General features: G+C 42.0%; 1 protein-coding gene across 1 annotated transcript in view; it reads right to left on the bottom strand.

Annotated features, from left to right (window-relative positions):
- Positions 1-13,067, bottom strand: part of LOC310987786 (voltage-dependent T-type calcium channel subunit alpha-1I-like) — a gene marked incomplete at its 3' end in the record, with an annotated part of 212,719 nt that overhangs the window by 164,939 nt on the left and 34,713 nt on the right. The window contains 1 exon segment of the mRNA XM_083974215.1: positions 9,759-9,892. Coding sequence (XP_083830341.1) covers positions 9,759-9,892 — 134 coding nt within the window.

Genomic DNA, 13,067 nt, shown 5'->3' with positions numbered 1-13,067 from the left:
TAAAATCAGCTGTTAGGACTTCCTGTGACTTTGTGATGTCACAAAAGCACAGTCACCGAGTCCCCGCCCACTTAGACACATATTTGGAGTTATTTAGCAGAGAATATGACTGTGCTGTGCATTAATTAAACTCATACACACTATGTGCAGGTTTTATTGTTTCCTTTATTTCAACTTTAAATTTTCCTATTTAGAGGACTTTCATCTGATTTATCTCGTCTCATCAATTTAGTCATTCAAGCATCATCTTATTTATGCAGTCTTTTATACAGCTTTATATATAAAACAATTTAGATTCTTAATAACTTTACAATAACATATTTGCCCACTCTGACCATATACTACTCTGCAAACAACAAACGACCTTCTGGACTCATGGAAAGTACGACTGCATCAGAACAACTCGCTCCGGAATCTGTGAGCAAACAGAAAACTCTCCGTCACCTATTGACTGTTTCAAAGTGGAGGTAAAAAAAAAAGAAAAAAAGAATAAGAGAGCTGGCATTCCTCCTCAGCTCTCAATGAAGCTGCGGTCTTTTCTGCCTCTCGGAGTAATGACTAGATGATAGAGCGCCTGATTCAGCACTGCAGCAGCACAAGTTCTCTTCAGAGCTGACAGGATGGTAGATTGATTTAAAACAATGAGGTAGCTGCGCTGTGATATGTGAATCGAAGGTGGTGCAGTGACTGAACAGGTTTCTCAGATGCCTCACTCTGACTAACCTGAGGCCAAACAGTGAGAGAATCAGATACACACACCAGGACAATGTATTTCTATAACACCCTGGTCCCATAACTGAAGAAACCTATTGATTTTGATAATGGGAGATTTTAGCCATATAAAAACAGAAAGGACGCCACCGTGTACAAACAGCAAGTGAAGGTCAACGCTGTAGAAAACAAACACTGAAACATCACTACAGTTCAATAGCGCAGCAGACCGCACAAGAGTCCCCTCGGACAGTCAGGCCTTCAGCTGATCCCTTCATCTCTCAGGACAAAGCAATCAAAACAGTTCACATGGAGACACTCAGTGTTTCGCTTAATCATTTTTGAATCAATGCAAAAACCAAAGATTTAGTCCTGCAATGGATCTGCATATGCAAAGACCAAGAATAATAACATGAATACAGATATATTCTATGATGAACTTAAACAGTCAGTGTCATTTGATGCTCACTTGTTTCCATTGGAAGAATTCAAACTGATCAAAGTCGCTGCACTCTCTGTTTCAGGATCATCACATTTGCAGATGACACTTTAATGTCAATGTGTGATCTTTGAAAATGTGTGAGGACAGATCACGTGCTCCTTCACGATAAGTGATAAGTGCAATGTTGCAATCATACATAAATATGGATCTATCATCACACACAGCTTTCTGAAGAGTTGTGAAGCTCGCAGTGAGCTGCTCTGCCGACAACATCTTGGCAGCGCCCGACTCCGCCAAACTCCTAGCTAATATTTTTAACCTTAATTAAACGTAAATGAGTGGATTATATAAAAATGCATCATCTGTACAGTTGTCATGAAGAGAAATTGTGTTTACTTATTCTGTAAATGTGTGGGTCTAAGGACATTGACTCACTTTCAGGGTCACCCCCAAGTGGCCACTTGAGGAACTGCACTTCCTGCCTCTTCTGTTCTCGGCTTCATTTTGCTGCTTAGTTCAGATGCACGCAGGTAATAAAGTAGGTAAACAAAGAATATATTTAACCTCGTCCAACAATGTGCCGCTTCTATCCAACACTTAGAAAACTATAGGAGACAACAGCAGTTTATTTCTGTCAAAGGAGACGGAGAACGTTTGATATATGTGTAAATGTAGTTCTGCCAACGCAGATTGGGATCAATTATGGTTTCCCATCTGCTCTCCTCACAATGCAGTGTAAGTTTTGGCAGCTCAAACATGATGGGGGGCAGCTAAGATATATACTCAAAGCATATGTTTTATATATATGCGGGAATACACACTTAACAGCATGCAAATGTAAGTGCATACAAAACAACACCAGAACAGGGAGAAACAGATGGCACAGACCAAAAATAAATAAATTAAATAACAGAAACCCCTTTTTAAAACTTTCATTATGACTCATTTTGATGATTTTCTATTATTTCAGTTCCTTCTTTTACTGTTGTTACTTCCAATTTAGAGTTTACACAAAAGTTTGGCCGCTCTTGGTAAATTTTGTACAAACCAAAAAAGTATTTGTGGCATGTGAAAATGTTTTTACCAATTTTATTAACCTGTTAGACATTTATGGGCAAATGGCAGTTAAGGAGACCGGAGGACATCAAGACAAGATCTGAAAGACTGGGAGGTCTGAGTCAGGAGCGGTGATGCTCTGTTCCAGTGTTGAGTCCTGCTCGTACAAACAGCAACTACATGGAAGAGTCATCAGAAGAAATGTTACCTGTGGCCTCATCACAAAGGTCTGAAGTCTACAAAGAAACATCTGGATGAGCCTGAGTCGTTCTGAAAACATGAGCTGTGGCCAGATGAAGTCCAACTAAACTCTTTTTTAGGCTGCAGACACTGACGATTGTGTTTCGAGATGAAAAAAGAAAGGAACACCTTGCAGAGTACGCATCACGGCCATGGAAACATTAGAGGGAAGAACAATGGACTCCACTCATCATCTGCAAGTTCTGGATCCAAATGTCCTACAGTTACTCATTCGAGCTATTGAGAAGAAACTGGAAACTTCTACAAGAAGACAGTGATCCAAATAAGACATTGCTGTTGTCTGGGCAACACAAGACATAATCACAGGTACCCAAACTAACTGTATATTAATTATTGTAAAGAAATCAAACTACACATGTAAAGAGAACTGGAACATTATAAGTGTCTATTGGATCAAACGTCATAATCATAATAACCTCATGTATCCAGGAATTTATCTGGTCTGGCTTGTGTATGCTAGTTAAGATGTGTATGTGTCTTTCTCTATTTAACATTTGTTTTGTATTTTTAACATCTTCACATCTGTATTTATCTTTATGTAGTTATCTTGTTTATTTATCCTGTTTAAATATGCACTGACGCTCTTCACGATTGAAGTTCCTAACGGAAAAATAAAGTTATTTGAAGTTGAAGTTACTCCTCCTCCTGGCTGCCGTCAGAACCAACCACCCTGAAAAACTCAAAAGTCTCCAATCTGTGGGTCGTAGGATCATTTGTCACTGCGGTGGATCTGGACTCTGGACCCGTCGGGAGCCAATCATGCAAGTACCATCTGTGGCTGTAACAATAGAGGCACTAGAACAAGCAGTTAGCCGCCTCAGCTTGGCCCAGTGACCAGCGGCGGAGCAGCTATGATGGTAATATACAGAGCGGCACAGTGGGCAATAGAGGACAGACAGAGTCCTGGTTGTCATCCTCACAAAAGGTTTGATAAGAATGCATTCAGAGCGTAAAATGTGTAAATTTATGAGCCCTGACATTTCTCCGCTAATATCCTTTGATGTCCCTTTTCCTTTTTTTTTTTTCCTCCGGTATGCTGCTCGTATTTTTTTTCATTCATGCTCTCCCAACACATCAGCGTGTCTTTACCTCCTCTCCGGCTTTCCCCTCCGCCGAGTGCCGGAGAGAGATAGAGGGCGTGAAGGGAGAGGAGGAGGAGTCCAGAGAATGAATGGATCCTGAGAGAGGAGGTGTAAAGCCAGGCCTGCGCTCTCAGATAGGCTCTCCAACATCACCCCTGACGACGGACGCTCAAAGAAAAGGATACACACACATATTTTAACGTGCACGCATTAGCACAAGAATGCAATAAGTGAACGCTGTTGCTCCACTTTCAGCTGCACTAAGATTTTGAAGCTTTGAGGGGGAAAAGAAGCAGGAAACAAGAACCTGAGGGTGAAAACACTGTCTTTTTGAACTCGTGCCTGTTTTCTTTGACATTCAACATATCCAGGAAACTCAATTTTTCACTGAGGTTAAACCCAGCCAAAAAAAAATCTTTTTCTACACATCCAAAAAAAAGATTCTTCGACTAAACTAAACCTTTGATTCTCTCGCGCAGTAAAAGGCAGACGTCCAAGTGCTGAATAATGGCAGGTGCCAACGCTAAAAGACTAACAGCAGAAAAAAAAGACAAGCTCTGTTCACTCCACTGCCTACTTCCTCTTCTTCATCTTCTTCTGCTTCACACTCTTTTATTTCCCTCCCCGTCCACTCAGGCTGCAGGCCAATACAGTGGTGCAGGGGGATCCAGCAAATTAGGATCAGCGTCACTCATTGGAAGTAATGTTATTACTGCGACCAAGAGCCGAGAGCAGCTGTATATGTAATCAGCACACAGAAGAGACAGATAGCCTATGGCCCGGGTGTTATTGTGCGTAACAGAGCTGCCATCACTACCTCAGCTCTACCAGTCCTCGCAGGATGAATATGGAAATGTATTCACTGTGGTTGGTTGACCACAATATATGTAAAGTGTGTGCAGGAATACAGTATCTGTGAAAAAAAGCACATGTGTGTTCTCATAAGAGCCATTATGAGCTCGTCCTTCAAGGATCCTCTGCTCGTCTTAATGTCTTATACACATTAACATATGGAGAGGTTTGCTCTCTTGACTCACACTTCATTGATTCTTTTCTTCCACCTGAGGAGCTCGTTGTGTGAAGTGCAGAGTTCAGCTTCTTTTCATGATGATGAGTCGTTAACAAAACATCCAGGGCCAGAGCCTGGACACCAGCAGGAACGCAGCAAAGTCAGGAAATAGTTTTGTTTCATTTATCTATCTATCAATAACTTTAACCAGAGACCAACTCTCATTTTATCTTACTTAAAATTGAACATTAGATAATTATATACCTGCCTGTGAAAGCGTCCTATATTGTGATATTTGAGCTACAATATAAAGAGACTAAATTTAGTTTGAATAGAGTATTTAGTTTGTCATTTGCTGTATGTGGATGTATGTATTATTTATTTTGGAATAAACACATTTGAATTTAAGACAATATAATGACACTCTTGATACTCTCTGGTGTGCCTTTACTTTACTTGAACCCTCAATACACTATCCATTGATGCTGCTTTTATTTATCTGTATTTATTTTTACATCATTTCATTTTACTCAGTACAGTACTGTACAGTCGTTGTTGTTGTTGTTTATCCAGTTTTTTGTTGTGTTCTTCTGTCGGTTTGTATCTTTTTAACTGCTGCTATGAGAGTGCCAAACTGAATTTTAACAATGACAATAAAACTTCCTCATTCCTTATGAATTCCCAGCCAGAATGAAGTCCAGTTCCAATTCCAAGTCCAATTTAAATGAATCTCATTAATCAGACAATCCACTGTCCATCAGTAGAGGTGGTCAGACCTGGACAGCAGGCGTTGTGACACCAGTTGACACTTTGAGATTTCAGAAATCATCTAAAATGTGTTTGAATTAACATATTAAAAACTCAAAGTGCAGACAAGCTGAAAACAACCGATGATCATCTTCAAATTCCTCAATAACAAAGTCCACGTGTCCTCACTGATGGACATAAAAGCTATCTAGCTGAACTATACAACACCTGAGATGATGAGCTACACATTGTCACGTGTCAAAAGGCACGAGAGTGAAATATTTGAGTTTTTCAGTTGGAGTTTTGCTCGTCAGGATCAGAAATGACAGATGAATAAACATTCAGCCAAAGGTCGAGCCTGAGGGAAAACCTGCTCAGAGAGAAAACTTTCAGCTTCAATTTTGGACACCTGCCTACTCCACGCCAGTCCACACACCCACACACACACACACACACACACACACACACACACACGAACAGCATGCTCACACATTGTTCCCCACACTCCGGCTGTGTGCAGGGGTCTGGTTGGGCCGAGCAGAGCCTGATGTGGAACTCACGCTGTTCCTAATCCCTTTCCTGCAACTCGCCTACTGTTTGTTTTTGCAGCTCACTAGTTCTCAGGGGTGCGACGTTTTATCGTGCACCCCTCCGCCCCCGCTCTCCATCCCCGCCGCTACACACGCCGCATGTGGTGGATGTAAGACTGGGGAGTAATTGGTGGTGGTGGCAGTCGCTCTCTGCAACACTTTGCGCTGAGGAAAGGTGAGGAGACGGAGGGTGAGGGGAGACGTACGAGCTGAAAGTGAAACAGGAGCAGATAAAACATTACAAGAAAGCAAGATGATGGCAGGAGCAGCTTCTGTAGCCTCCGGGCTGGAAAAGTGCACGGGTGAAATTTATGGAAAAATCTAAGGAAACCAGGGCAAGAAACAGTGAATGAAAAATGTTCACCCTCTTTTTAAGGTAAAAGTGGGACGAAGAGGAAACGAAAAGGCAGAAGAAGGCATGAGGGAGAAATGTGTAAGACGGAAAAATGAAAGTTAAGTTAAAAATTGTGGAGAAAAAAAAAAGCTTGGTAATTAATTTTTTTAGTGCAAGTGCAAACATTTTCTTTTCTTACTGTATTTAATTATTTGAATCTTAATTAAAAATCAAGAGACCACTTTCATGTTCTCATTGGGGATTCTTGAAATGCTTGCAGAGGGCACTGTGGGAAGAGAAAATATTTGTATCATATGTTTTTTCTAGCAAGACTTGTAGCGAGGAGTTTTCCCAAGATGCCTCAGTGTCGGGAAGATGAAGGAAGTGTTACGAAAGAGTGATCTGATAATTTTTGTTGTTGTTGTTGTTATTTGCTTCTGTTTGGCCGGCATCTCTACACTGGTGTTTTGAGAAGCTGGTCAAAGTGAGCACGAGTAGTTTCGAGAGTCGGAGCCACTTTAAAGGCAGTCAGACACAAAATGTGTGAGCAGGAGGAGACTCACAAAGATGCTGCCGAGTCGTTGTCCTTGGAAATGGAAATCTCCTGAGAGTCCTCCATCTTTGAACAATGAAGGAGCAACACTAAATCTCTGGGGTGCTGATTTTTAAATCAATAAATATATAAAAAAAATGAAAGTAGTTATTTGTTAAGTTTTCTCTGCCACTGAAAGTAGTTTTGATGGGAGCTTCAGCCGTCATGTTTCCAAATGAGAGGCTTCTGAGCAGCGCAAGTCACTGTGGGAAAGTGACAATATTTAGCTACGGCTAGGTGGTTAGCATGCTACCTCTGGAGACTATACAGATGTTGTTGATGCTCAACTAGCAACATTTCTGTTAGACTAGTGAAAAAACACCTGTTAATGCTAACATTAGCGATTAGCACAACTTACAAATAGCTCATTTACTAAATGTTAGCATTGCAACATTATCATTGAGGTAATTAATATGCAGCTACATGCACAGATAAGATTGATAGCCTTCTGGTAACGGGGGAGCTACAGTTGATTAAACAATTTCTACATAGCCTATAGCTTATTTATATACAACATTTATTTCAAACGATGACTTGTTTTTACATTTTATCATGTTGTTTTCTGACTTCCATAAGTTTCATGATGGAGGACGTCTCTTTAAAGATGACTCAAGACACAGATGTGAAATCTATGCACCATCCACACACAACCTGATGCTGTCATAAAGGGGGGTCTGCTCATTTGATTGTGTGGTGGGGGTCGAGGTGGGGGGTTGGTAGCTCTGCATGCTAATGATCTCCTTAAAAGATTGGGACACATTAAAATGATAGGATGCAACTTAATTGCATTGAGTCATCAAGGCAGGTTAATTACTTTAATTTCTACATGCCAAGAGATAATGCGGTACCCGGCTCTGGAAATGTCGGCTCTTTGCCAGAGCTGTTTTCGTTTCTTGTTGCTCATTCAGTCAACAAAACGATTTTCTATTACCATCTAGTAAAAATGGTTGTTAAAGTGAATGTCTACCAGTAAGGACTTTATTTTTCTACTCAACATCATTTTACTGTGCATTTAAAAGCTGAGTTGCTATGAAATCCATTGGCGTATTATGAATAGAAAACAAAGTGACAAAGTGATCTGTACTACCACTGCAGCTATATTCAAGATCGTTGGAGATTATGGCAACACATGCATCAGTAGATATGAGCAGAGATGTTCCCGGATCAATCAGCATGTGAAATACTCTCATCGATTTTACGGCCCCAGGTATGTCTATTAAACAAACAACACAATTAACATTTTAATTAACTGTAATGTGCAGTCATAAAGTGCTGGCTGACTTGGTGTAATGTCACCACATGGTAACCTCACGAGGCAGCTGAATCTCTCACAAGAGAGGATCCATCTCCACAAGCTCCAGGCCAGAGGCGTTTCTAAAGAGTTGACAGGATCTGGAGCCGATCCCAGACCATCTGGAGCTGAGGTGAGCTGGGAGAGTTTGGCGACAACACTGCCTAGATTTTTTTTTTTTTTTTTAATATTACTGCACTGTCTGACAACTGTTAACAGCAGTAGTGTCTCAGCATAGATGCTACTATTACATCTCATACAGTATCTGCTCTATGGGAGCTGGAGAGGATTTCTTATCTTCAGTAAAGGAAGAGCAACAGCAGAGGAGATTATTTCACTCTTCTGCCAAAAGGCTTCACCAAGAGTTATAGGAAGGAAGTAGAATCTGATTGGCTGAAGTAGACGGTCATTAGCAGATGGGGTAACACTTTACTTGTTTGTCCAATCACCTGCTGTGTATTTTTCGTTGGTGGTTCTGTGCAACAAACCATCAGGATGACAGTCACCAGAACCGTCTGTGTACTGTACAACATATCTGTAACTTTATGTTCAACTCACACGCTGAAACAGACCAGAACTAAAAGCCAACGGTGGATTTTTTTGTAGGTCGTGAACTACAATCGCACAATGTCACTTTAAAACAGGCATTTGCATCATCTGAAATATATTTAGACACAGATATTTCACTTCAAATGGTTTGAAAATAGACACAACCTCCCCTGCCAGCAAAGCATCACTCAGGAGATTAAAAGAAGACATTGAGGGCAGCGCTCTGCCATCAACACACACTGCGACAGGTGGTGCAACAGGTGAACAAGGCAGTGAGATATATAGAGTGGGAGGATATAAAGCATAAGATCAGAGCAATTTAAAGACTAAATAAGTGTTCAGCTGTTTAAATACAATACTTCAATGTTATTTATTTTGCACACTAGTCATGGACACTGGCTGGATCACTGGAATTTGAAAGGTTCATTTAAAAAAAGAAGAAATATTCCTCCACCGAAAGGGTTTTGTCTCATATTCATGCAGTCAGCAGTGACGGTCTGACCCTGTGCAGGTTAATTTCAGCTGATTAATTAAATGATCGCAGAGATTAGCTCGGCTGAATTACATTATTGTGTTACTGTCAGCTGCGTCCCAGGCGGAAGCCGGCGTCGATCAACATGTTAATATTTTAAGTCGTGTTACATATTTAACGCCGACATGATTGGACATGCATGGAGGCACAATGGATCACCGAGTGTCAGGAAGACAAAAGAAGGTTGAGCTGAAAAAAAAAAAAAAAAAAAAAAGCGGATTTGGAGCCTGGCCTTTAAATAGTCCCATGATAAATCATAATTAAACATCTGAACTTTCATATAATTCAGATGTGCTGAGACGTATGTGGAAGCTGCAGCTCCCACATACAGAATTAATATCTAGGAAAACACATTTCTGGGAAATAAATCATCCTCCCTTCCCATTTAATCCTACATATAGGATTAAACAGGAAGCGTAATGTTACCCTTTATGCTTTAATTCGCCCTATGGACTGTTTTCATTTCGTGCCGTTAATTATTCAGTGCTGCAAAGATGTGTGTGGAAACAAAAAGCTCTGACTGAGGAGGAGGACGAGTAGGGAGGGAGCGGGAGGTCCTCACCCTGCCATGACGATGAAGAAATCCAGCCGGTTCCATGTGTCGCCGAGGTAACAGCGGCGGCCGAAGATCCCCAGGGCGATCATCTTTATGACCATCTCCAGAGCGAAGAAGATGTAGATGAACGCGTCGAAGGCCTGAGAGAGAAAAAGAGAGTGGGAGAGGGACGTCAGGAGACACAGAGACAACCTGTCATAAATCAAACATGTCAGAAATAATGAGACTGGATGGACTAAAACCGACCTGAGGGGGCGCACTGGACATTTTTAAACAACCCTGAGGACCTCTCTTGCCCCCCACCACTACCCAGGCCTGAGGTAGGGGGCAAAAAAGTCCCAAACCAATTTGACAGAAATAGAAATAGCCTTTTTGATTGCATCAGTGCATATTTATTAACAGTTCTGGAGGAAAACATACAATTTCAATGCTGTATGTATAACAAACAGGGAATTAATGTCCTCTCTTAAAGGTAAATAACTTTCAACAAATGTGTCGTAGCTTCAAGATAGATACTTAGATGGTGAGAAACACGTTTGGCTGATCCAAGTCCAGAACCAGGACCAGGACCTTTACCAGTCTTAGCTGCACTAGTGCCAGAACCAGTCTCTTCTCCAGTGGAAACTCCACCAGCACCAGAACCAGTATTATTTCTAACTGGACTAGTATTAGTACCACTCACCGGCACCAACACAGGAAGTAGCAGAACTAGTACCAGCACCAGGACCAACACCAGTTGTAGCAGGACCAGTATCCTGCAGCAGAACCAGCACTAGTACCGGTACCGTAACTAGCACCAGAATCGGAACCGGTACTGGTACTGGAACTGGTACCAGAACTAGTACCCAAACCGACACCAGAACCAGAACCATAACCCGTACCATAACCGGTACCAGAACTAACCCCAGAACTGGTACTGGTACTAAACTCAGTACCAGAACTAGTACCCAAACTGACACCAGAACCAGTATCAGATTCGGTAGCAGAACTAGTACTGGTACCAAACCCGGTACCAGAAGTAACACCAGAACTGGTACCATTACCAAAGTTGGTACCAGAACCAGCACTAGCAGCAGAACCAGCACAAGTACCAGGACAAGTACCAGAACCAGTACCAATTTCAGTCCCACGACCAGGACCAGTACCAGTACCAGTCAAAGCTTCTAGTAGATAGATCTAGTAGGTAGTAGTCAGGTGTTCACCACCCCTGTACCAGCACCAGCACTAGTCTCGCTCACCAGACCTTTCTCTGGAGAAGAACTGCTCCATCTGACTTGTCAAGGCCAGAACCTTTGGTCCAAAGCAGGACAGTCCTACATCTGACCCGGGCCATGCGTCCTCATGGTTTTGGTGAAGCCCAAGTCTCAAGGTTCGAGTACGACCACAGTCTTGAATTATTTTGGAGAGACAGACTCTTGATTGGTCCTGGTCCCAATCGTTGCAGGTACCAACAGTTTAGATGGTGAGAAACACGTTTGGCTGATACACCAAGTCCAGAACCGGGACCAGGACCTTTACCAGTCTTAGCTGCACTAGTGCCAGAACCAGTCTCTTCTCCAGTGGAAACTCCAGGACCAGTATCATTTCTAACTGGACTAGTATTAGTACCAGTCACTGGCACCAACACAGGAAGTAGCAGAACTAGAACCAGCACCAGTTGTAGCAGAACCAGTACCCTGCAGCAGAACCAGCACTAGTACCGGTACCAGAACTAGAACCCCTTGCAATTACACAGAGAACCTCTAGGGGTCCTATTTCCCGGTTGAGAAACACTAAATAACACATTTAAAAACATCAACTATTATGCGATCTTTGCCTTTTTTCTACTTTTTCTGAGAAATAACAGTAACCCTAACTTTATGTCATATTATGTAATATTTCCATGATTTCTTAAAAAAAACGAAATCCTGCCAATAGATTCTTGAGTTTCCTTCCATCTCGATCACCTTGAAAATGAACGTCTTAATGACTGGGCTTCAGCAGCGAGTGGAAAAACACCACCTGGTGCTGTGAGTCTGAACCAACATGCTGACAGTCTGTGGGTCCGTCCTGCCTGCTGTCAACAACATAAAGTGGTAACAGGGAAATCTTCTGTTTGCATGACTCATCTCTTATGACTCGGCTATTTCAGGCCGACGCCAGGACGCGAGCAACCAGATCACCTCAGGATTCTCTTCAACATCACAGTGGCTGAATCCAAACATCTGGACTTTGCCCAGACTTTGTGGGTTCACACCTGTGACATCTGGAACGCCTGGAGCTGCGCTAATCCATAATTTATCAAGTTTAAAAGGACGCTGGTGCACTTCCTGCAGACTTTTAGCAGAGTCATACAGAGTCCACTTCAGGGACAGGATGGACATATTTTACAAAAACCATCCATTTGAACGAATCCAGAAGATACAGGCCTACTAATGCATTTAATAATTCTGTACAGCTGTGCTTGTTATCAGAGACAAATTGCAAAAGTGATTTAATTCACAGCCCTTTAGATAAATGCTGAGATGGATTACAGGGTCAAGATATTTCGGTCAAATCCATGGCAACCACTGAACTCAGATGTCCAACCTCATTTGCATTTTATCTTCTCATTACCCTGCATCCTTTTTAACTTGTTTTTTTTTCTTTCATTTTTGATTTCATTATTGTTTAGTGGATTAACTGATGATTTTTACTATAATGCATGATTCTCAAGCTAAACCTACACAGATTCATTGGTTCCAGCTTCTCTAATGATGATTTTACGCTTCTGTTTTCCATATTACAGTATATGACAGTCAATTGAACATCTGTCTTCCAGATGGTTGGTTGCCTCAAACGTGAAAACATGAAGTCATCACCTCAGGCTTCCAAAACTGTCATCTAGAAATTTCTGACACTGTGCAGACAATACAGCCCATCCAGATTGCCCAGATTCAAGCCCAGCCTTCGACTTAAGCTCTGTTTCCTCATATGAACCCATTCACGTCTTTGAGGCCGAGGTGGGCGATCACCCCGGGGTGTCGACACAAATCCAGGTGCTAGCTGAGGTGAAATGGGATCAGACCCTGCACCAGGACTCCTCGTACACAGAGCCTGAGCCATGAAAGGTTTTACTAACCTCCTCCTTCCTCCTCTTCTCTTCTTTGCTTCGCCTCCCTGCTGATCTTTTACTTCAGACTCCTACAACCATTTCATCTGCGGTCTCCTCTCTCGCTCTGCCAATTTCATACCTCCATCTCTCCCTCCTGACCTCTTTCTCTCTCTATTAAACTGTTTCCCTTCCTTTCTCACCCACACCTCTTCTTCCGTCTTCCCCCTCTCTCAGATGAGCAG

Source organism: Trachurus trachurus (assembly GCF_905171665.1).
Source record: "Trachurus trachurus genome assembly, chromosome: 1".
NCBI lineage: Eukaryota > Metazoa > Chordata > Actinopteri > Carangiformes > Carangidae > Trachurus > Trachurus trachurus.
This window is presented reverse-complemented; position numbering and strand designations above follow the sequence as displayed.